The sequence below is a fragment of the Pristis pectinata genome, chromosome 8 (assembly GCF_009764475.1).
Source record: "Pristis pectinata isolate sPriPec2 chromosome 8, sPriPec2.1.pri, whole genome shotgun sequence".
Lineage (NCBI taxonomy): Eukaryota > Metazoa > Chordata > Chondrichthyes > Rhinopristiformes > Pristidae > Pristis > Pristis pectinata.
In genome coordinates this window covers 24,834,025-24,859,611 of record NC_067412.1, presented here as the reverse complement: position 1 = coordinate 24,859,611, position 25,587 = coordinate 24,834,025, and the positions used below count along the sequence as shown (strand labels likewise).

General features: G+C 39.7%; 2 protein-coding genes across 4 annotated transcripts in view; one reads left to right on the top strand and one right to left on the bottom strand.

The window, feature by feature from the left end:
• The window catches only part of LOC127573099 (uncharacterized protein C7orf50), a 281,007-nt gene that overhangs the window by 55,334 nt on the left and 200,086 nt on the right, over positions 1–25,587 (top strand). The gene's annotated exons all lie outside the window — the stretch shown is intronic.
• gper1 (G protein-coupled estrogen receptor 1) lies at positions 358–23,381 on the bottom strand. 2 transcript variants are annotated; one of them, XM_052020955.1, is made up of 2 exons: positions 22,884–23,381; positions 358–2,387 (listed from the first exon to the last, which is right to left on the bottom strand). In XM_052020955.1, exon 2 carries the CDS (start codon positions 1,735–1,737, stop codon positions 664–666), a length of 1,074 nt encoding a protein of 357 aa, XP_051876915.1. In that variant the 5' UTR covers positions 1,738–2,387; positions 22,884–23,381; the 3' UTR covers positions 358–663. The 2 variants fall into 2 exon arrangements, with proteins under 2 accessions (XP_051876915.1, XP_051876916.1); XM_052020956.1 differs by having other exon boundaries at positions 22,804–22,894.

The following is a 25,587-nucleotide window of genomic DNA, read 5'->3' as shown; positions in this document are numbered from 1 at the left end:
ACTTTTCTGGGAAGAGATGTTATATTGGCATGTATGTGACCATTGGCATGTTGTCAAATTGGAGCAACTTACCTTGAACACTGCAACATGTCTAATTGATAAGACAACTGATTTATCAATTGCATGCTGATATTTCACAACCACCACCATTTGTTGTGCCAAGATGTAGCTCTCAGACAGCAAATTAGAAATTTGTAGGTAGCTAACCATGCATAACCAACCTTAATTTGTGTATTGGTAATTAAACTAAAATGTATGTTTCAAAGATATTGTACAAAGCATTTGAAGTGAGTGAAACTTCAATGATCCTGCACCATTTTTTATTTTCTTCTTGGTTAAGTAAAGGGTTTATTTTATCAATTTTAATATCTCTTTTCAGTATAATTGTGCATTAAATATCATGCCTCAAGTAAGTCACATTAACAAGTATTATTTGATACTAAACAATAAATACAGTTGGCCAAGCAAGCAGTTGCCATCATTGACATATAAATTTTTTTGGTTGTTAAAGGGAGAGATTGGTTGTTGCATGTTGAATTCCATTATTGTGCATCCATTAGTTCACTTTCAACCCATTGGCCAAATTGCATGTCACAACCAAAGACAGTCAGATGTGAACTGTGCCTTTTTCTCAATTGCCTGGGCTTATAGAGATATTATCTGCTATGCAAAAGATTCCTCTGTGGTTACAGGAATGTTCCAGTTCAAAGTGTTGTTGCAAAGCCGGTAAACTGTGGATACGCTTGTCTTCCTTTTCATGTACAAGCGAAGCTTGTCTCTGAAGGTCTCTCCTAGGAAGCTGTATATAATGGGATTCAGGCAACTGTTAGAGAAAGCAGCCAGGTTAACAATGTGACGTGTGAGTGGATAATAGTGCCCCAGTGAGTTCTTCAGGGAAACCGATGAGTCCTTCGTAGCTAGTAGGAGCTGAAAACTGATGAAGACATTTTCTGGTAACCAACATATGAAGAAAACCAGAACAGCCACAACAATCATGCGAAGGGCCTTCTGGCGCCTTGGCCAAATGTGATTATGCTTCTGCGCTTTTGTTAGAATCCGTACAATCAGTGAATAGCAGAGTCCAATGATGAAGAATGGGACAACAAATCCAAGAGTGACTTCTAACCACTGGATCTCAGTAACATCTGCAAAGCAAAAGTGAACTTCCCCTGTATGGTGAGCTTGTACCACAGCAAAGGGCATTAATGCAGCCAGGATGGATGTCAACCAGATCAAACCACAGCTCCACTTTGCATGCTGTAGAGTTCGGAGCGTGGTGGTCTTCATGGACTGTGCTAGGGCAAGGTACCGGTCAAAGCTCATCCATGTGAGAAAGAAGATGCTGCTGTACATATTGATCTGCAGGAAGAGAGACATGAAAGTGCAAAGGATGGCTATGTCGTAGTACTTGTCGTTGAGATTGAAGACCTCAATGAGGGAATCTGCAACAAGGATGAGATCAGCTACAGCAAGGTTTACAAAATAGAGGTCTGGGATGGTCATCTTCCTGTGATGGTTCAAGTTCACCACCAGGATCAAGCCATTCCCAATGAAGCCCACGGGAAATAGAAAAATTGTATACAAACAGGATAGAAAGAGGCTGATAATATAAAAATGCCTGTCACTTTGGTTTTTAATGATGTAGCCACAGTTTAAGGTTTCATTACAATAGCTGGATTCATTCAGTTCAGTTTCATTGGAAAATAGTAGTATTTGCGATGCTAGGCGAGCTTCCATAATCAAAATCGTCTCAAATTTTCAATGGTTATGTATTGACTGATTTTGTCAATCGTGCCTTAAAGTGCTGTTGTATTTACATTTGTCTTTCTTGATGGATTAATTCAATTCATCTCAACATGTCAAAAATTAATCTGCCATTCTTGATAGCAGTGCGCTTTACTTGTTGGTTGGATAATCCAGTGGGACACAATCATGGTCCCTGCAGTTGCATTGTGATTCCTGTCAATAATTGTAGGTTTGTTCATCTCTATCTTAAAAGGCATTACTTTTGGTCTTGATTCAGATTAGGTTTAGGGTTTGTTGGTTAGTTAATTCATGTTGCAGAAGTTAGAAACTTGAAAGCTTTGTGATTGTTGCTTTTCTGGCCTTTGCTACTAATCACAGTTCTTGATAGTCAAGGCCAAGCTCTTGACCTACAGTACTGGAAAGTCATTCCACATAGTTGCGTGTGTCTGTGGTGTTCGATTTCTGATGGCTGGCATTAATACTTCATTGAAATATGTGCGATTGTTTCTCACTTGATGGCTTCCCGAAAAAATATGCTGCAATTAGCTGAAACCCTTTTTTCCCTTTTGCTGAATTAGCCATCAGACATTAACTTGCCCTCGAATTCGAGTGAGCATCCTGTATGTAATGGGGCGCGGGTACTTGGGTGGATGGAGAAGAAAAAAATACCGATTAACACATGCTGTGTAGAATAGGAGAATTCCTTACCTAATGAAAATGTTTCAGTTAGCAGTTGAAATCCTTTTTCCAACTAATTGACATTTGGGGCATTCATTCCAGACAATTGGTAAAAACAATCCGTCCAATTGTATTCACAAATGATGATATATCTTTTTATGTCCTGTACTTTCATAAGAGACAAAATATTATGTATAACAAAAGGAATCCCCAGCTTTGTCTGAACTTAATATTGAAATGTACCATTATTAAATCTTTAAGGTTAATAGAACAAAAATGGACTGCAGCTATATGACTTCTATTAAATGAATATACAATGGCATGCAAAAGTTTGGGCATGCAAAAGTTTGGGCACCCCTGGTCAAAATTTCTGTTATTGTGAATAGCTAAGCGAGTAAAGGATGACCTGATTTCCAAAAGGCATAAAGTTAAAGATGACACATTTCTTTAATATTTTAAGCAAGATTACTTTTTTATTTCCATCTTTTACAGTTTCAAAATCAAAAAAAAGGAAAAGGGCCCGAAGCAAAAGTTTGGGCACCCTGCATGGTCAGTACTTAGTAACACCCCCTTTGGCAAGTATCACAGCTTGTAAACGCTTTCTGTAGCCAGCTAAGAGTCTTTCAATTCTTGTTTGGGGGATTTTCGCCCATTCTTCCTTGCAAAAGGCTTCTAGTTCTGTGAGATTCTTGGGCCATCTTGCATGCACTGCTCTTTTGAGATCTATCCACAGATTTTCGATGATTTTTAGGTCGTGGGACGTGAGGGCCATGGCAGAACCTTCAACTTGTGCCTCTTGAGGTAGTCCACTGTGGATTTTGAGGTGTGTTTAGGATCATTATCCTGTTGTAGAAGCCATCCTCTTTTCAACTTCAGCTTTTTTTTAAACAGTTGGTGTGATGTTTGCTTCCAGAATTTGCTTTTTTCTCCCTTTTTTCTCCAAACTTTCCTGCGTCCTCACTACAAAATTCAGTGTCAGAAGTTTGCAAAGGAACATCTAAACAAGCCTGATGCATTTTGGAAACAAGTCCTGTGGACTGATGAAGTTAAAATAGAACTTTTTGGCCACAATGAGCAAAGGTATGTTTGGAGAAAAAAGGGTGCAGAATTTCATGAAAAGAATACCTCTCCCACTGTTAAGCACCAGGGTGGATCGATCATGCTTTGGGCTTGTGTTGCAGCCAGTGGCACGGGAACTGGTAGAGGGAAGAATGAATTCAATTAAATACCAGCAAATTCTGGAAGCAAACATCACACCGTCCGTAAAAAGGCTGAAGATGAAAAGAGGATGGCTTCTACAACAGGCTAACGATCCTAAACACACCTCAAAGTCCACAGTGGACTACCTCAAGAGGCACAAGCTGAAGGTTTTGCCATGGCCCTCACAGTTCCATGACCTAAAAATCATCGAAAATCTGTGGATAGACCTCAAAAGAGCAGTGCATGCAAGATGGCCCAAGAATCTCACAGAACTAGAAGCCTTTTGCAAGGAAGAATGGGCAAAAATCCCCCAAGCAAGAATTGAAAGACTCTTAGCTGGCTACAGAAAGCGTTTATAAGCTGTGATACTTGCCAAAGGGGGTGTTACTAAGTACTGACCATGCAGGGTGCCCAAACTTTTGCTTCGGGCCCTTTTCCATTTTTTTATTTTGAAACTGTAAAAGATGGAAATAAAAAGGTAATCTTGCTTAAAATATTAAAGAAATGTGTCATCTTTAACTTTATGCCTTTTGGAAATCAGGTCATCTTTTACTCGCTTAGCTATTCACAGTAACAGAAATTTTGACCAGGGGTGCCCAAACTTTTGCATGCCACTGTATTTAGGAACTCTTGAAAGAAGCAAAAGTTAATCAGTATTTACAGTAAATGTCAATTTGGCACAGAGGTAACATTTTATGTTTAACACTTGAGCTGTGATGTAATCTTTTTCCTTGCACAATAATTTGATACTAAATCTGTGCTAGTAATCGGCACTAATGTTTGCGTCTTTCTTTTGTGCTAATTACTTCTTTTTGCACTGAAGAATTTCATTACAGAGCTGAGTATCAGTTGAAACGAAGAGCTGACTTCAAAAAGCTATTACCCTGAGAACATGCTTATTATGATGATTGCTATTAGCTTTAGCTGCTGTTATACGCTGAATTATCCATAAAGGACTTTATATCGAGAAGTTATTTTCTAGATTTTTCCTTTCAGACATTGCATTATAGAAGTAACATTTATTACTGATCTCCATCCTTGAACCATCTCTGGTAAATTACTATAACTTGATACTTGATTTTATTTTTGGTGGAGTGTTATTACTGATATTATCAATAACTGATGATGTGCAGTACCCCAAATTTTTAATAAAAAGACTATTTCTAAAACATTTCTAAACATCCAGTTTTAAACTCTGCAATGTTTACCATGACAAGTGCAAAGAGGAGTATGAATGTTGTTTTTTCTGGAACAAATTGTTGTACTTCTATATGGATATTATGCATGAATTTCAGATTTTAAAATGCTGAGATGAATTTACTGCAGGGGTTTGCATGACTTGACAAGCCAGTCTGAAGCTGGAGCATTTTCCATCCCAGGTGGATGGGTTCGGTGGCTGGTACTTTCCAAGAATTATGAATCCAAGTTATACAGCACCTTTTTGGAAAAGGAGGGGGAGAGACACTTCCTGCCAATTTAACTGGAAATCACAAAATTATGGGATATTGTTACTCTTGAAAAATCAGTTTGGAAGAAGCTTAATTTAAAGATATATTTTGAAGAGTTAAAATTAGCAACAATCTCAATTTATATCAGATGGTCTTAAGAAGTTTAGAACTTTTGTGGTGTTCTGGCTACCAATCAGTACTGTGACCCATTGCTTTTGCATCTAAATTATTAGAGCGTTTTTAACACACATTTTCAACTTAAAATTAAAATCTTCTGCCTGAAAAATAATCAGCTTTGCAAAGTTAGCAGTGGGGGCTTATATATTATAATTTCATTATGTGAAACCCACTCTTATGTTTTTTATGAAGGTACTGCAGTTGCAGTTCCACGGTATCGTCCTTGCCTGTTTCTACAAGCTCCTACAGTCCTAAAACCCCTAGAGAATACAGTGTCTGTGCAGCTCAGATTTTTTGTAAACTCTGACTTCCTTCACTTGGGTACCAGTGACTGCTTTCAGTTATCCAAGTTTCAAGTTATGGATCTCCCTCTACCTCTCCACCACTCCCAATTCAGGACCATGTAATCAACCTCATTAGGGCAGCAAACCTATTTTTGACAAGAAGTAAATTTTCATCTGATTAAACTCCATTGCTTACTATTTTAAAGATGATGTGCTGATATTTGCTGTGGTCAAAAATGTACTGTTTTTATTATTATAGTGTCTGTAACTCAGAAGAACCTGGCTATCACTTCCTCAACACTCTAAAGAGCTTTCCAATTTATGAACTCTTTTTTTTGCAAGTGCAACCACTGTGATGCAACCAGCGGTTGATGAAAACAAGGACAGTTCCAAATATCTTCTGAAGAATTTTCTTAATGCTAACCAGAAGTAATGCTTTTGTTTTCAGAATTTGTGTAACCATTTGTGTGCAACTTGTGCACAGAAACTGCTGGAAGCAGCAAATAAGATTGTGTTTTTCTTTGACTCACTTAAGTCAAGGGAACAATGTCATATGCACAAACAATCTTTTCACAACTTTTGAGTAGTGATTTGGTTTACCCTGTTCACCTAGAAAATGACTCCAGTCCTAGAGTGCAAGTGACCCCCAATCTTAAGCCCAGCACTTTAAAAGGCTAGCATCTATCTGCTAACTAAATCCACATTTAAGCAAAATAGCTAAGATTTATAAGATATCTTTATTAGTCACATATACATCAAAACACACAGTGAAATACATCTTTTTCATCGAATATTCTGTGGGCAGCCCGCAAGGGTCACCACGGTTCCGGCACCAACATAGCATGCCCACAACTTCCTAACGCACACGTCTTTGGAATGTGGGAGGAAACCGGAGCACCCGGAGGAAACCCACGCAGACACGGGGAGAACGTACAAACTCCTTACAGACAGTGACCGGAATCGAACCCTGGTCGCTGGCGCTGTAATAGCGTTACGCTAACTTCTACACTACTGTGCCTGCCCTCAAGTCATGCATTAGTTAAATCATTGAAGTTTGTAGAATTTTTTTCCTTGTTGCAATAATCAAAATTTGTGAAATCCATTCTCTTACTTTTGCTAATTGCCAGTTGATTATGTTTTATTAATGTGATTTGTTATGGTTCTGGAATGTACCCTGGAGGAAGCAAAAATATAGAAATTGGAGATATATGTAAGAAAATTCAGAATCAACTATTAGGGAAGTAATAGCAGCACTTTTAGAAAATCAGAATCTAATCAAGCAGTGTCAGCTTCATGAAAGGGAAATTGTCATCGAATTATAGAGTCATACAGCATGGGTCTTCACCTACCAACTTCATGCCAGCCATCAAGCACCCATTTACACTAATCCCATTTTTATTCTCCACACATTTCCAGAGAAATTTGCAGGAAACTAGAGCATCTAGAGAAAACCTATGTAGTCACAGGGGCAATGTGTGCACTTGTCACAGACAGCTTCAGAGGTCAGAATGGAACCTGGGTCACTGGAGCTGTGAAGAAGTGGCTGTATTAGCTATACCATTCCGCTGCTCAGTTGTTTCTGATAAATGTATTAGACTTTTTTTGAGAAAATCTCAACCAGAGTGGATAGAGGTGAACAGTAGATACCTTGTATTTGGACTTCCAGAAGGCATTTGACGAGGTGCCTCACAAAATGTTAAGTCACAACACAAGAGCCCATGGTGTTGGAAGTAATATATTGCTGTGGATTGGCCAACAGGCAGGAAGCAGTGAATAGGGTGTCATTTTCAGATTGGCAACCTGTAATCAGTATGGTACCATAGGGATCAGTGCTGGGACCACAACTATTTGCAATATGTGTTAATGACTTGGAAGGAAATGCACAGTAGTCAGATATGCAAGGGACACAAAAATAAGTGAGAATGGGAGTTGTGAGGGTGGTACAGACTGTTTACAGAATGATATTGATATGTTAATTGAGTGGGCAAAATATTGGCAAAAGGAGTATAAAGTAGGAAAATGAAGTTGTTCATTTTGGAATCAAGGATAAAAGAACAGTAATATCTAAATGGAGCAAAACTGGAAAGCTGCAGCACAAAGGGATTGGGGGTTCTTATACATGGAATATAGAAAGCTATTGCACAAATGCAGCAGGTAGTATAGAAGACTGATGGAATGTTGGCTTTATATTTCATGGGGGCTGGAGTATAAAAATAAGGAAGTCTTTCTACAACTTCATAAGACACCAGTAAGACCACATTTGGAAAACTACAAATAATTTTGGTCCTCTTATTAAAGGAAAGATATTATTTTATTGGAGTCTGTTCTGGCAATGTTCACTCAGATGCTGCCAGTTATGGAGTGGTTGTCCTACAAAGAAAGATTAAACTGGTTGGGCTGGGAGTTTAGAAGAATGCGAAGCGACCTTATTAAAACATGTAAGATTCTTAGGAGGTGAGTCAGGGTAAATGCTGAGAGGATGTTGATTTTCATATGAAAATCCAGAGCCTGTGGAGCATCTGTTTAAGGCAGAGATGAGGAAACATTTCTTTTGAGGGTGGTAAGCCACTCTAATTCCTTGCCATAGAGAAGTGGGGGGGGGGGGTGGGTAATGGGGAAAGAGTCCTTGTGTATATTGAAGGCTGAGATGTACGTATATAGTTTTATAATCAGTCAGCGAATTAAAGGTTCTAGGAAAAAGGCAGAAAAGTGGAACTTGAGAATGTCCAATCAGTTGTAATTGTATTGAATGGCGGAGTAGACTGGAGGGGTTGCGTGGCCTTTCTCTTCTTACCATCTCCTATGGTTTTATGGTCTTCAAGAAATATTTGTCAAGCTACGAAGAAGGTGCATTGCAGAGGAACTAATTGAATAGCACTTCGAAAGCGTCAGCACAAACATGGTGGTCAAATACATTCCTTCCATTTAGCATAACTTTATTATTAAAAGCCAGACCCAGCTCCTTCCACAACTTTATCCTCTTTCAAACTTCTCATTTTAAAATATTTATCCACTTCTCTTGCAATCTATCGAAATTCTATTGCAATTGTCTTCATAAAGAAATTCTACTAATCTCCTGCCTTGATCTTTACAGTGATCTTAACACAATGTTTAATAACTGATCAATTTGAGAAATTGTTTAATTTGTCGTACTGGAGCACATAATTTTGGAGATCCCTGCCAGGTTCTTTTAAATCTTTTGCTTTGATTCTTTTACTTCACAGTTGATTTCAGTGAAAGAATGAGAGCGAATCAAAAAAGAAAGTGACTGTACCAAGTTGCATTTTCACCTCAATATAATTAAAGTTTGGATGTAATGGCAAATTTAATCTGGAATAAAAATATGAGGAATTCTGTATTTACTCTGTCTATTAATGCTGTAAACAACCAAGACTGATTTTTTTTGTGTAAAATTTGTATTATGTTCCTATCTTTCACTAACTGCATTTTGCTAATGAAACAAGTCTGCTGCACCTTCAATTTATTGTGTGATACTCTGTCCATTAATGATGCTGCACCCATGTCACTTCACTTGCCCTGGCTTCCAATTTATTCGAGCCCTTCAGTTTTGTTTTACCTTCCTTGCTGAGCATTTGTTTCTATGCCAGTTCCTAACCTCCAGTGTATTTTGCTTTTGTAAAGTATTGGTAATATTGCCTAGTGCATGTTATTTCTGAATTTAACAAATGCATTGTGTATGAATATAATGTTCATACAAAATGGTTTAGATAGGAATTCTTTGAAAAAGTTATTTTTGTGATTTTATGGGTGCTGCTAATGAGGCATTTGTTGCCTATTGCTTATGATGACAATGGGAGTTCACCATCTCTGATCAGTGCACTGTTTGTTCATTGATATTGTGAGTTCCTCACTTCAGTCAGCACAGCTTGGCTAACCCACGCTAAATTGGCGGTGGCCTCTGTCTCCCCAGTCCCTTCTGAGAAGGCGTCAGTGAGAAGAAAAGAAACTGAATCTTTTTGTTACAAAACATGAATGCCTTGCTTTAATAAACAGTTTATGAAATTAGACCTATTTATATACAATTAAAAAACACATGTACTCAAAGGTGGCACATCAGATCCCTTGTTTACTGTTTCATGTAGACTTGCATTTTTCAGCACAATTTGACACTAAACCAGAATGACAGAATGGCTACGGCACAGGAGTCCATTTGGCTCCTTGAGTCCATACCAGCTCCATGTGAGAGCAATCCAGCTGGTCTCATTCCTGCTCCCTTCCATGAGCCCATGTAAATGCTTTCCTATCAAAATTTTATCAGACTCCTTTTTTTAAGCAGTACGATTGACTCTGCCGACAGTAATTCCACACCCAAAGCACTTGCTGCGTGTAGGGAAAAACAACTTCTTCCTGTTCCTCAGATAAATATGGATTTTCCATTTTATCATGACATTCTAAATTATGCTGTGCAGCCATATAATGTTAACTATGTTGTTTATTGAGCTCCTGCAGATGGAAATTTATTGCTTGTACGACGATGCATTAATAACAATAGGCTTTGTATATTGTTTTGCGGCAATGGTATTGATGATTTTAATTAAACCTGTTGTGTTTTATATAACATGAGTTACCTCTACTTCATTCGTGGATGACAAATAAACAGGACAGACAGCTGCTAGGAAGAATGACATTTACTTACTAATTAGATTATGTAGCACCAAATTTTACTGTGCTTCATGATTCAATTTTAATGAGAAGTAATACATGGGAAAATCAGGACTTCCTGCATGAAGTCCAGGATTTTCCTCTGTACTTTTGCTGTATGGAGCAACCTGGATGTGGCAATGATGACCAAAGGTGTGCATCACCTGTCCAGGCAGAGTTCCTTGAGATTTTTGTTCACATGTGCCAAGTCTATCATGGGTTGGGGCCACTTATGCAGAATCTGGGCTTTACAGAGCTTTTGAGGCCAGCTTCTTGTTACTTAAAAGGGATGTAGCTGAGCAGGTCTGGCACTGGGCAGATGCTCTTTAATTGTTATACTTATTCACTTACTCCTTGATGGTTTCCACCCAATCTTCCCCAACAACAAGTAATCTCTTCACCTGACAGCCCACCCTGACAGGTGACCAGCCTCCCACCGCAACTCACTCACAGACAGCTAACCATCATCCCTTCCCGTCTCCCCACCAACCTGCTGCCACACTCTACCAAACCAGTTGGACCACTCCCACACTCTCTCCACCCATCGTTCTGAAATTTGACCCTTCCAATTCCAGCCAGGCAACTACATGGCTCGACAATGTCCCACTCTGTGCCATCCCACCCCACCCCCAAATACCCCTACGGCAATCAAAACATTTGTTAGCCCAACGGGTGCCATCATTAAGTATGCCTTACAGAAACCATTCAATTTCTAGACAATCACACGGAACTTTGCAAAGGGACTTCACGGGACCAATGTCCAACAAAATTGGACACCAGGAAACATTTGGATGGGTGACCACAAGAAGGCTTTAAGGAGTGTCTTAAAGGAGAAAAAAGAAATGGAGGTTCATGGAGGGAATTCCAGAGCAGAGGGCCAATGAACAGAAGGCACAACCATCAATAGTTGGATCAATAACTCTTCAGGGATGGTCGAGAGGCCAGAACTGAAGGAGCACAGGTGTGTCGAGCAGTGTATGGCTGCTGGAGAAGATTACACCAGGACATGTGAAAACATGGTGGGGTTTCAATTCGGGGATGAGAGTTTTACTTTGGATCCTTGGAAGTCAGTTTTAAGTGGGCAGTAATATGCATAATGCAAGTTATATAAAGGGGGCATCAGAAACTCTAGTAGATGAAGCATTTTTTTCAAAGTGGAATTTAAGCCCTTTGTTGGTTTAACAGTGGTGGGGAATTTGGTTCATAGGTTGTATATCACTGGCATGTCTTATCTTAGGTTGGTTAAGAATCTGTAGGGACTTGGAGATGGAAAATATTCTGGTGGAGATGCACATTGCACTTCAATTAAATATGGTGAATATAATGAAAGGGGAGTTGATGGTTATGGGGTGAGGGAGGTAAAGTGGTGTCGAGGCCAAGATTGAATCAGCTATGATCTTATTGAGTGGTGAGGCAAGCTCAAGTGTCCAGTTATCCTATTCCTGCTTCTTTTGTTCTTCATCAGTGTTTTTTTAAAATATATATTTGACACCAATGCCCTATTCACTAACTCTCAACCCTCCTCACACCCAATAATCTCAGGTTCCTGTACACTTCCATTTCTGGACACTTATTCATTCCAATTTCCTTCACCCAACCATTAGAAACTTTGCCTGGGAATTCCTCTCTCATCCCTCTCTATTGATTTCTTGCTTGCTTACTGATTTGCAAGTATATGCACTCTTTAGAACATGAATCTTTGATCAAGAGACTGGCACCTGGTCTTAATACCCCATTACATGGTTCAGTGTCAAATTTTATTTGGTAAAATTTCTGTATATTTCTTGAAACATTTTAGTATGTCTCAGATATTATGTAAATCCAAAATATTGTCTGATTGTCATCCAAGATATGAATGGTTTGGCATAAGTTTATGTTTGTCTGTTTACATATTAACATTGGGATTGTGATGCTTTAAATGTTAAAATGAAAAGAATCTTTTATTCTTCTGCCACCTTCATCCTAGTCTTCATTGAACCCGAAGTGTCACTGATCCAGGCAACATCTTGGAACATTGCAGCTCAGTCACAACCTATCCCCACATGTATCAGGATTGCTGAAAATCAGGAGAAGGACCTTGGCCATTACCTCTTTATCCCCTCCCCTCCAACTACAGGTATCAGCCATGGGTCAGTGGATAGCACTGAGAGGCTGAATGTCGAGGTTTCACATTCCATTTCAGAAACTTGAACGTTGAATCTAAGTTGTCACAGTAAGGATTGCTGAGGTAGAACAGACTATAGAGGCAAGGTCTTTGGAATGAGACATTAAGAAAAGGACTGTACTGTTGTTGTCTTAGGTGGTTGCACAATATCCCAATGTCACTGCAAAGTAGAGTTTTAAGGTGACAATTAATTGAATGATTTAAAAAAAATCAAGTTAGTTATAGTTTTAATGGCACTGTTGTGCAATAGTAAAGAATATCAACATTTGAAAAGCCTATAAATGGGGAGATGGGTGGGCATGGGCAGAAAGTATCCCCAAGTAATGGCTGAAGAGTAGCAGCAAACCAAAATGAACGCTAGCAACCCTGGAAAATATTGGGTAATAGTGGAAGTATTCAACTGTTCAAAAAGGAGCTGGGCGAATAGTTATAAGGAAAGAATCTGCACAGTTAGAGGAGTGGTGGTGGTGGGGTGGGTTGGGGGGAGACAGGGGAGTGAGTAACGGTGGGTTGGATGAATTATCTCCTACCATGATGTAACTTTTGTGATTCTGTGATACACAGACCCAGGTTAGCTTCCCTTCAACTCCCATGTTTGCAGACTGGGATCTTTCCAGGTCCGATCACTATTCTCAACTGCAGCTAAGGTACTACAATTGAAAGCTTCCAATTACAAAAGAACAATCAGTTAGACATGGAATGCTACGAAACGTTTAATGGCAATAAAGCACTTTTGAAGTCTCATAATTTGGAAGCCACTCTAGTCAATTTGTGCACACCAAGCTCCCATAAGCTGGAACTTGACTATCACCAGATATATTTCTTGTAAGCCAGTGCAGTGCGTTCCAGACCCTAATCACTCATTGTCTGTGTTTTCTTACACCTGATTTTCAACAAACTATTTACATCAGTGTAAATTGCTTCACTGTACAATAAATGAACATGTGCTTTGTCTGAAAAATATCAAATCGCTATTTTTAACATTGTTACTGTGCTGCCTTTTTAATGTTTATAACCTTGGTCCAACACAAACTGTAATGATTTTTTTAAACATTTATATTATTTGAATTCTATTGCTTATATCAATTTGATACATGTCAGAGCTGAGGAATTTTTTTTCACACTTTTAAGTATCCAATCAACATGTACTCATAGGCCAGATCTAATGAAATGTTTAACTCTTATAACTTTTAACAGAAACAATTTTTTATTGCCATCTAGTTGTCCTCAAAGGATGTACAGTATATACTGCTGGATCAACAATAGAGGCTACCTTGGATCATCCTAATCTGAATCTCTGTCCAGTTTGCTTAATATCATGGCAAACAGCAGAACAACACCTTTTATTCCATAATTTTAAGACAGATTTGATCTGTTGTTGCAAGAGTTTAAAGTACAGGATGTACCTCCAGTTAACATCAGCAGAGCTCGTAAACAGCCATGCAAGGGCAAAAGTTTAATGAAATGTTTCTCTCCACACTTTTTTTTCTAACAACCAGGAAACAATTGCAGAATTCTGCTGTATTTACAAAATGTTGATGATTACACCTCAGAAGAAGGCTATCCTTTTTCCATAATATGATTTTATGAAAGGACAGTAATTACAGATACCAACTCTTGGTTCATTTCATTGGGGATCTTTTGTGACCCCATTACCTCTGCAGCTCACGGAGACTGAAACCAGTTGAAGCAAGCTGCCTGTTTCTAGCTGAGATTGGCCAGTTTAAAATAATCCAGGAGTGGTGCCTCTGCAACGGTTAGACAGGACAACTTGCATGCCACAGCCAACACTGCACATCCTGTGGAATATTTCAGTGAAAGGAAACATATTTCATAAAGTACTGCAAAGTATTGGTTTGGTATAACTGGGCAAGTGCATGAAATCCAACATGGGACATGTTTATAAAATTGTAAATGAAAAAAAAGACTTGTTTATTCCAGGTAATTGTTAATAATGCCTGAATATCAATCTGGAATTGACGGGTGGATTGTTTTCTGTCCACAAACACTCTGTGAACACGTGCTTCTGTGTGCCTGTAGTTAACGCAGTAGGATCCACAAACTGAACTGCAAGGGCAACAGATATTTCTATATTTTTCTGGCAACCACTATGGTTCTAAAACTAGGAACTAATTTTAGCTTGTACTGTATTTACAAAAGGTCAGCAATTACACCTCAAAGCTAATTAATTTGGGTGTGAGACATTTTTAAATAAATCCCATTCTCCTGTTATTTCTTTCTTTTGAGCCTTTGCTGTGAATGTGGTCTCTGGAGATTCCCGTTTCTTTTTTTACAAGTGAAAGTTGTAAAGTTTCCTAAAACTAGTGCGTCAGAGCACTGAAGAAAATGGGTGGGCCCTGTTTCTATCATTTACCTTTCATTTCGGCTTTGTAGAAGGAAGGCAGTTCTGTTCCTGACTCTGAGTTATTTTAATTCTGTACGTCAGCTTTGTGTCTTTTTTGTGGAAGGGATACATTAAGAGGCTGAGTAATGACTCAGCTGGTATCACCAATGCAGTAGAGTCACAAAGTTATGGATTCAAGTCCTACTCCAGAGTTTTGAACACATACTTTAGGTACTCCTTCAAGCAGCGCTGATACACAATTGTGTTGTTGGTGGTGCTTGCTCTCTGATATTACATCGCCCTGATGGGTGAATTCTGATGTGGCTGTTTTGATGAAGACCAAGGGAGCTTTCCCTGGTTTTCTGGTCTATATCCCACAACAGACATTACTGAAGCAGAATAGCAGGTGATTATCACATTGCTGTTCGTGGGATTATTGCTGTGCGTTAGTTAGTGTGCATTTCCTGCTTCAGTGACTGCACTTCAAAGTGCTTCATAGGCTATAGTGTACTAAGGGGCATTTGGCAGTTTTGAGAGGTGTTACAGAATCTGCCAGTCTTTGGTTGATTGAGGATAAAAGGTATTTGAAGATCAAGACCTCAGATCTGGCATAAAACTAATGAGCTACCAGGCAGAAGTGATCCATGCCCTCCTATGAGTCTCTGAGGTGTAGACTACCCAAAGCAGGCATCTCAAAAATAGCACCAATGCTTTCTCCACAAAATCCTCTAAATTCACTGGAAGGATAAATGAACCAATGTCACTTCCTCTCTCAAGCCAAAATCCGTAGTGCTGAGGCCCCAATTACACTCGATTGATTACATTGGGCAGACTATGGATATCTGCATGCTTGATACCAGATATCCAAAACAGACACTCTAATCTGAACTCTGTCACGGGAAGAGATTAGCAGATGAATAGGAAATAAAGAATGAAGGATGTGCTCAAAGCCTTCTTGAGATGAAACATCGCCACTGATTTAGGAATATGTGGCCTATGACAGCTCAAAGTGGACAAAGAGTACTTGGAATGGTATTGAGAATCTTGATCAAGCACGTGAGCTCACAGAGGTCCTACGTAAATGACAGAAAAGTGGACTACTTCCTAAACTATCCACCACCCCATCAGCCATCTTCCCTCAATGGCTTCATTATCAACTTCAGAACCCACAAAACCTGGGTGGAAATAAGTCATCCTTGATGCCAAGGGACCAGCTAAGAAGAGGAGGAGAACTTGTAGACCTTTCTCATTCTTTCTAATGCTATGGTTTATGAGAAAGGTAGGAAATAGGCTAGTGATGATGGGAAAGAATTTTAGAACATGATTAAATATTGTGGGTGAATGGAGATCTTCAAATTCGGTTTTCCTTTCTTCTAGAGTCACTGTTTGGACTCGAGGAGAATTGAGAGATAAAGGGATCACGCAAGAAAGTGGAGTTGAATGGTAGAGTGGATTCAGGGGCCATATGATCTACTCCAGCACCTATTTCTTATCTTCTTAGGTTATTGGGAAAGAGCTGCTCATGAAGTACTTTGGCTACCTCAACTCTCCCCAAAATCCTCTGAGCACTTCTCCTTTTGAGATTTTGGCTAATGTATCTTGTCACTCTATATCCATCTACAGATTGCTTGATGCTGGATACAAGGTTCTAATTCATCTTAAATCAGCAGAAAAAGTTTTAATTTTACTATTATATCTGAATGATTCGGAATGTTTTTTTTCAGAAGTGCTTCCATTCAAGTGTTGTCTAGTATCTTAAGTTAGTCTTCAAAGGACAATTCTGCTCCTCCTCCTATTCCCTGCATTCATGCCCTGCAGAAGTGCTTAATATTAGCTTTAATAGTAGAACCTTCTAGAGACATTTGTGGGATGGTTACATGATGTTGGTGTTGAAATTGCAGATGATTATCTTGTTATCCCAATACTTTATTAGATTTTTCCTAATGACAATGCTCAGTCAGCGTCAGATGATGACTCAAATCCCATGCTGTGTCTCACCCACATTTCCATAGAAGGTAAGTGTCAATGTTCTGTAAATTCCAATATATTGGATACAGCAAAGCACATGTTGCACTAGTGAATAATATCTTCCAGATTTCAGGCTACAAATAATTAAAAGTAACAACCCAAATTAATTAGGTGTATTTTTTAAAAATACAATATGACACTGTGTTTCAATTTATTAAAAAGGATTATAATTGAAAATTGAAACAGTAGAGTTTGCAGGGAGGAGGTACTAATTGATGAAAAAAGGACTAATATACTATGCCACTTTTCAGTTCCCCATTTGAGACATGGCAAGTGCAGTATTCAATCCTGATCATGATGAAATGTGCTAATCTCTTCCACTGTATACCTTGTTCTTTTTTATGGGTTAAAGGCTGAGTCAATCCTAGCTAGGTATATTTTAATAAAGCACTGCTTCTGAAGAAACTAGTATCTCCAAATTTCTCTAGACAAAATAGTTTGTGGAGGCAGATACAACTCAAGATCCAATTTGCAGAAGGGGGTTTACAATTCTGTGCATGTTGACCTATATTGACACCTGCTCTGACAAAACCTAGAACTAATTGGCAGCTAATCTTTGTAAACCTCTTTTTCTCTCTCACTCTAAGACTTGCTAAGTTTTTTGTCTTTCAAAAAAAAATTCCTGTGGTGACCTAATGGAAAAGTATAGAATTCCAACAGGACTTGACAGGGTAAAGTGGTGTTGATGTTTCCCCGGTTGGGATGTCCAAAACCAGGGGGCACAGTTTCAAAATAAGGGGTCAACCATTCGGGCAGAAATGAGAATTGTGATTCCTTGTAATTCTCTACCAAAGAGGCTCAGTTGCTGAGTATATTCAAGATGGAGATCCATAGAAGTTTTGGTTATTAAGGGATGTGGGTTTAGTGCAGGAATATGCCAGAGAAGTATATGAATATATCAAATTTAATTGATGAGTGCTAACAAAGCAGCTTGGGTTATTTTACCACAAGTAAACCAGCAGCAATGTTTTCCCTTGATCAGCACTGCTTTAAGAAATGACTTATCTTTACTGGTATGGCATTTAGGAGTTTCTAAAACATTCAACAATGAACCATTGTTTCTGATCATTTGCTTGGTGAGGAACATTGCTGGCTGAATGCATTTCTAAATACAGAGACAAAATGGGCAGTACAAAGTGAAAGATTCTGTACTACGAACTGTATTCTGTTTGTGCAACACGGCTTCTTAATGATGTTTTTTGCAGAGTTCACACTGTGTTGAAGATGGATGTTTATACAATTTACAAAGGATTCCAATTTAATAAATGTGTTGAATTCCTATAACATAGTGTCATTTGGATGGCATCAACTAAAAAGGATTTTTTGTAATTTTTCATCTAGGACAAACCAAATGCAAAGTACAGGGCGGGCGTCCCAGGATAAATTGCTAGGGAATTCTGTAAATCAGAAGTTGTTTGCTAAGCTTCTTTTGGTATGGATTTGATAATGAAGCTGCATCAATTAATACCCCAGTTCTCAACATTCTTTATTCTTGCTAAAACTTGGGGAATTTTCAAAACTCCTGCCTATTCGGTAACTTGCATGTGTTTGTTCGCTTCCTATGCTTGCTGGCCATCTTTGTCTCTGGATCTGCCAGCTTCCATCAGCACCACACACCAATACCTTTGCTCCCCTCCATCTGAGGATGCTCATGTAAATAACCTTGAGTTTTTTTTTAAGGGACCTATAAAACTGCAAAGTGTTGTTATTGTTTCTTGAATATTCAGCTGGAAATGCATTGCCCTGTGTGGTATTTAGCTGCACAGGTTTGTTTCCCGCTACAAATAAGGAACAAATCTAGCTCTGGGACTTCGTCCAAGTGATCAGCGACCAACTCCCATTCACCACGCAAAGTCAGCAAAATCTGCCCTGCCATCCCCTCTTCCCCTACCCACCCACCTATTTATATACACTGCTCTCATCTTCACAAAAAGGATCAGTTCATTGTTTGAAAATTCAATGCACTGAATCATCACAAATTTTCTTGTGATCTCCAAAAGTAAATTAGATAAAATTGAAGTAAATTGCCTACTGTGCGCAGCCACCCACAACGTTTGATAATTAGTTATGAAGATTTGTTTTCTTTTGTGACTTGGATTCCTAAATTTATTTTATCTTTTATGTCCATTCCACTGAAAATCTACAGTACCCACAAATGTGCAATTTTTGTGACAATGCAGTGTCTGCAAAATTTGATGCTCAATTTACAGTTTGGATGAGAGCGGCGGAACTACAGTGCATCAGGAAGCTTTCTTAATTTGGCATAGTACAGGAAAAGTACATGAAATGTTCTAGTACATCAATGTTTTGTTTCATTGAAGGATATTATGGCGTGTGCTGGACAATACTGGGCAAATTGAACTTCTAGTTTGGGAAATGAATTAATGTTCTTTTCAGATCCTTCTGGGAAGTTTTGACTCATTTACTTAGGATCACCCTGATCTGCCTCATACACAGTTTATTTTATTCATTCACAATCTGTGGATGTCACTGGAAAGCTCAGCACTTATTAACCATTGCTGACTGCCTTGACCTGGGGGATTTTCTACCTCTTTTCTGGAGTCAGACCACATCAGGATGGCAACCTGCCTGCCTTAAAGAACTCTAGCGAACCAATTTGGTTTGTGTGATAATCTATTTTGGATATGCATGCTTATCCTTGCTATTGCAAACTCCAGATTTAATTAATTGAATTTTAATTCCTCTGCTTCCATGGTGATCTGAACTTTAGTTTCTGGATCATTAGTCCACATCTCCATGTAATTGGTCCAGTAACATAACCACTGCTATGTTATCCCATGTTCTGCCATCTGATCTTTATCGTCTTGTAGGGAGATTAAGGCAATTGAGTCCTGAAATGTATTAATAATACAGTTAAATGTTTAAATGTTATAGAGTTGTACAGCATGAAAACAGGCCATTTGGCCCAGCATGTCAACGTTGACCAGTGGGCACCCATTCACATTAATCCCATCTCCCAGCACTTGGCCCATACCCTCCTATGCCTGGGCAATTCAAGTGCTCATCTAGACACTTCTTAAATGTTGTTAGTGACTCTGCCTTCACCATATTCATAGGCTGTGTATTCCTCGTACTCAATGCTCTCTGGGTGGAAAAAGGTCCCCCTCGGATCCTCTCTAAATCTCTTACCCCTTACCCTAAAGCTTTGTCCTCTATTTTTATCTACCTCTGATATGGGGAAATGATTTTTGCAGTCTACCCTATATAAGTCCCTCATAATTTTATAAACCTCAATGGTGTCCCCTCTTAACCGCCTCCATTCTAGGGAAAGCAGGCCCAGACTCTCCAATCTCTCCTCATAAAAGAAATGCTCAATCCCTGACAACATTCTGGTGAATGTTCTCTGCACCTTCTCCAGCAGTATCACATCTTTCCTACAGCATGGTGACCAGAACTGCACGTGGTACTCCACATGAGGTCTGACCAATGTTTTATAAAGTTGGAGCATAACCTCCTTGCTTTATGTATTGAGTGCACCGACTAGTGAAGCCCAATAACTCATATGCCTTCTTAACCATATTATTTACCTGCACTGCCACCTTCAAGTCTCTCATTAAGCACAATGTTTGCCTTATAACCTAAAAAATTATAGTCAATATTTGTAATGTAATAACATTGCACCAAATCTATTCAACTTTGTGCATTGTGACACCAGTTAATAAAAAAAAAACTTAACTAAAGTATTGTCATTTGTTCATTGGCACCTTTTGTTGTACTTGCAATTGGAGGTTTTACCATGTGATTCTGGCCTCCAAATGGTCCATCCCCTGTTACATTGATCATACTTTTTTGGGGTTATTGGCTAATGTAATGGGTATTAGTTCAAGTCGGATTCCAGAGCCCAGGCACAAAAATCTAGCATGACACCAGGGTAGAGCATCAAGGATGCTGTACTGCTGGATGAGATGTTAAAACATGGCCCTTGCCATTCTTAGTTGGATAAAATGGATCCCACAATGCTGCTTCAAAGAATATTTATCTCCATGTTTGCATTGTTTAGGTTTAAATCTTATACTGGAAAGTGCCATAGAATTGGCAACTCCAGCAGGTTTTTAGGCAGCTTTTAGTCTTGCCTTCAACCTTTTCTCCTGCATAGCCCTGCCATCAGTCATCCAATGTGCCCATCTTCCTCATGCATTGTTCACACCCATTGGAAAGTGGACAATCTCCTTGTTAAATGATTTGATTATGCCTAGACTGTTTGTCAGTCATTTCCCCCATCTCTTAGTTATATAATAAGCAACAAGTGTCCAAGGAAAATAAGAAAGCACATTTTTAATATATTGTTTTTCCCCAGATTGTCTGTAGTACTATACAGGAAATTTATCCTTAATTTCTGGAGACTCTACGAAACTGTGGAGCATTGGAAACCCTTGATTTAGGCTGTATGTTCAATAAAATATTCCACATGTATCTCAAATTCATTAGGTGTCTGTCCCCTCCTGTCACCTCCTGGTCTATCAGTGGCTCAGGTATCACATGAGGATATGGGCTGTTCTAGTCATTACTGAAGGTACTTGCATTATAAAAACTACACTTCAAATATGTCATGTTGTTTGTTGAGTGTTTTGAGAGACCTGAATTTCGGAGTCATGATAACAACAAGTGCTTTATCCTGTGATGGGAAGGTAGTTTTGTTTGGATAGTTTAACATGTTTCTTTTCTCCCACTTTTTGCACTGCTTTAATTCTCACCTGCCACGAGGTGTCAAAATGCCCTCGGACTGACCTGGTATTTGCCTAATGGACGTGACCAAGACAAGGACATAGATGTTGCAAGAGTTAAACCTGTGCCTCACTCCATTTTGAGGCTACTAGCAACAGCATTGTGTCACTGCCACTGTTTTGTGATTTATCTGTTTTGGTGCTGACATTTAAATTGGTGTGGTTGAGTTGCAGAAAAAGGCCCTTCGGCCCACCATGTTCATGCCAACCCTTTTGCACATCAACACCAGGGTGCTCTATCAACTTGAGGACATTCAAATCTTAGCTGCCAATGTCCTGATTTACAAAATGCTGTTCACCCCTCGTCCTGGGGTTGTTCCTGATAAAGCAACACCTCGATGTTTGAAATACCGTCTTCAAACCCTTGCATTGGCTTTGCCTCCCCCTCCCTTTGTAATCCTCTCCAGACCGTGCCCCTTGCCCCCTTGAGCATCCACCTATTGTTTTGCCACTGCTGAAAGTGAGACTCCTGTTTCCGAGGCTCTGAGCCTGAAATCCCCCTCACCGGTCTCGATGGTTCTCTGTCTACCCTGCATTCTATCTCTTTGACTAAGAGATAGGTTTAAGAGGAAAGCGGGGTCATCTTTTGTGGCTTTTTTTTTGTTTGAAACCCGCTCCTGTGAAGCGTCCCGGGGTTTCTTGATTCCATTGGAAGACAACGTGGAAATTCATTTCAGCACCGGGGAACAGTTAATCGGAGTGAAAGCGATTGTTTAACCCGCCAGATTAATGTGCGGCGTTCAGTATCTCCAGAAGGAGAGTTTTTTGTTGTATTATTGTTGGATAAGAGCTATGAATAATTAATTGCTAGGCGCATTTATCAAGTGTAACTGCATTCGTCCTGCAGACGAGCGAGCTTTAGGCTGGACGGTCCCTGGTTTACTGCCAGCTGGGGTTCTTTCTATCTACTGGCGGCGGCAGGCAAATCATTTGTTAATGCTACCTACCCCGGTTTATTAAGGGAAAAGGAAAACCGTCCTTGAATGTTAATCACTCGCCTTGCTTTGACACCTCCGATTTAAGGTCTACACAATGCCCCTGCAATCCATCCAAGGATGCAGAGTTTATTAAACCGCAAGCACCGCACATTCAGTGACTGAGAGAGGTTGGGGTGGGGATTCGGGGCGAAAGAGCGGAGAAAAAATCTACAAAACCCGATTAGCTTTCTGCTCCAGAACAACCCGTGAGCTGGTGTACATTTTACCCCAATAACAGCCTTTAAAAAATTGAACCACAAGCACACTGGTGCCATATTATCCACTGCATCTTAGCACCACATACTAGTAACATCACTGCAGAAACAGGATGTTCCTGAACGCTGACCAACCTTTGCAATGGTACCTGTTAATTCAGCCTCCCGATTGCAATTATCCTCCCAAGAAAAGCTCGGCAGTGAAGGGTTATTACCTTGGTCTTTTTTTTCCGAAACTCCAGCCTGTATGTTTCATTCTAAGCTCCACAACACTGTGCGGAGATCGAGCGCAACTGAAGGTTACTGGACCAAAGCTAACGCCACCTGCCGTGTAACAACTGAGATCCCGCCAGCGTCCATGGCAGAGGGAGCGGCGAATCAAATTAGCCTTGTGCTAAGTTAAGCAATCCTTTCGTATGACAGCCGTTAGTTTATCCTGGCATGCTGCATCCTTAGCAACCGAGAGGCAGAGGAAAAAGTAGACGTCCTTTCAAGCAGACCACACCAGACTTAATTTCAAATGTTTGTGAGGAGGGAACTACCTTGTTACCAAACAAAACAAGTCTGGGAAGGCTGGTGACATTAATTCACGTCATCCCCGAGGACTGATGCGATCCAATTGCACGTCTGAAGTTGTGAGAAGTGGCCAGTCCCGGCGAAATTTACAAGCAGGCTGCCTAGAAGTAAAATTCCTCAAGCGAATGGTATTGTTTTCAGGGACTATCCTCTCAAGAAACAAAAGGTGACTCCAGGCTTGAACATTGAAAAGGAAACGTATAAGTTTTTTTCTCCTTTCAGTCAGAGACAGATTGATGAGCGGTAGGCTGCTTATGCTGGGCTTCTGTGTGCTCTCATGAAATTCTCAGTGCTATCCTGAATGATCCTTCTCCACTTTGAGCACTGATGGGCCAGGGGTTTGATTGGAAACATCAACAATTCCTCCCCACGCCCGCCGTGGATGCTGCTCAACCGGCTGAGTTCCTCCAGCAGATTGCTTATTGCAATTCTTCCAGGAAGAATTCTCCTAGATTCCTTCTAGGAGGCTTTCAGCACACCCTAGAATCCTTTTCTCTGTCTGCCTGGAGATGTCATCCAGTGACAGAATTTGGAATAGAATGTCTGTTTCAGGGGTCGTCCTGTTCTTAGCATGTATGTGTGTGTTTCTGACACAGGGTGGTCAGTGTCCGAATACAGGCACCAACACCTGCCCAACATAGCTGATTGGTATTGGTTTCTTATTGTCACATGTACCAAGGTACAGTGAAAAACTTGTCTTGCATACTGTTCCTACCGATCAATTCATTACACAGTACATTGAGGTAGTACAGGGTAAAAACAATAACAGAATACAAAGTAAAGTGTCACAGCTACAGGGATTTGCATCTTTGCAGTCCCTTGGATAACGCTGCAGTCTTAACAGGTGCCTGTACTTGGACGCTGACTATCCAACATGGCACTCAATACACTTGCACACACAACAAGAATACTTAGATAGACAAAATGTCTCGTTGAATAGTAGAACAGCTTAAACAGGTTATGCTTGTTCTTGTGCTCATTAGATTAGCAAAGGGTCCTAAGGAAGAACACAGGGTGAGGAAAAGACCTTGCATTTGTATAGCTCCTTTCATAACCTCGGGATAGCCTAAATGAGGGGTAATGTCTGCTATAATGCAGGGAAACACAGTGATTAATTTGTGTATAGGAAGACCCCACAGATAACAGTGCCATAGTACCCAGATGTTGGCTGAAGGATTAATATTTGTCAGGACACCAAGAAAAATTGCCTTCTCTTCTTTGAAAAATCTCATGGATACTTTTTGTATATGAAGGTTCAGTTTTATGTCTCATTCTAATGCTGGTACTGGTGATAGAACAGCAGTCCCTTGGTACAGCAAGGAAGGGCCTGCTTAATGCCCTGGGAGTCAAAGTGGAACCAGTGACATTCTGACTTGTGAAGAGTGCAACATAATGAGTCAAGGCTGGCAGCAAGTTGCAGTATACTATGATCTGGGTTTTGTTTGCAGCCTGTGTGATGTCAAATGCTAATTTTTAAAAAAATTCTACCTTGCTCCTCACTGATACCTTCTCGTGCTTTGTACCATTTACCAGTCGAAAGAGCCGTCACCTATGGAAACTTTCCCCTTCCTGGTTAGGAAAATAACAAACTGGAAAAGGGTGGGGGTAGAAACTGCTATTGTGGAGAAGCTAAGAATATGCCATTGGCTCTTGACTGTTTTTGTTTCCACGGATGCTGCCTGACCTGCTGAGCTTTTATTGCACTTTTTGTTTTTGCTTAAAAATATGCCAAGATCCATAAATTAATGGATACTAATTGAGCTAAGGGATTTGGAAATATTTGGAATAGATCAATATAATCTTATTGAATGACTATGTAGGCTTGCTGGGAATGGGCCACTTCTCCTGTTTCTTATGTTCTAATCTGGAATTTTGTGACTAATCAATTTAATAAAATATTATCACTCTGCAGTACTACTGTATTGCAGTCTGTAGGGCCCTACTATGCACAAATTAGCTGCTGGATTTCCTTCCATTGCAACAGTCACTACTCCTTACACTTTGGGATATCCTGAGGCAAGGAAAGTGTCATATAAGTGCGAGTGAACATTGGTGGAGGTGGGTGGAGTAATTGATGGTTTCAGTGCAGTTTTGCTCAAACTGTACACTGTGCTTATATCCACTATGTCAACTGACTGTGGCAAACAATATCCAGTACTGACAAAAGAACATTGTTGATCTAAGAAAATTAACCTTGAGAAATGAATAGCACAGAGACGGGGCATTTGGCCCAAGTGTTCTATCCTGTTGTTTATACTTTCCTTTTTCATTCTCATGCTATCAACATAACTGTCTATTCCTTTCTTCCTCCAGTATTTATCTAGCTGTCACTTAAATGCATCA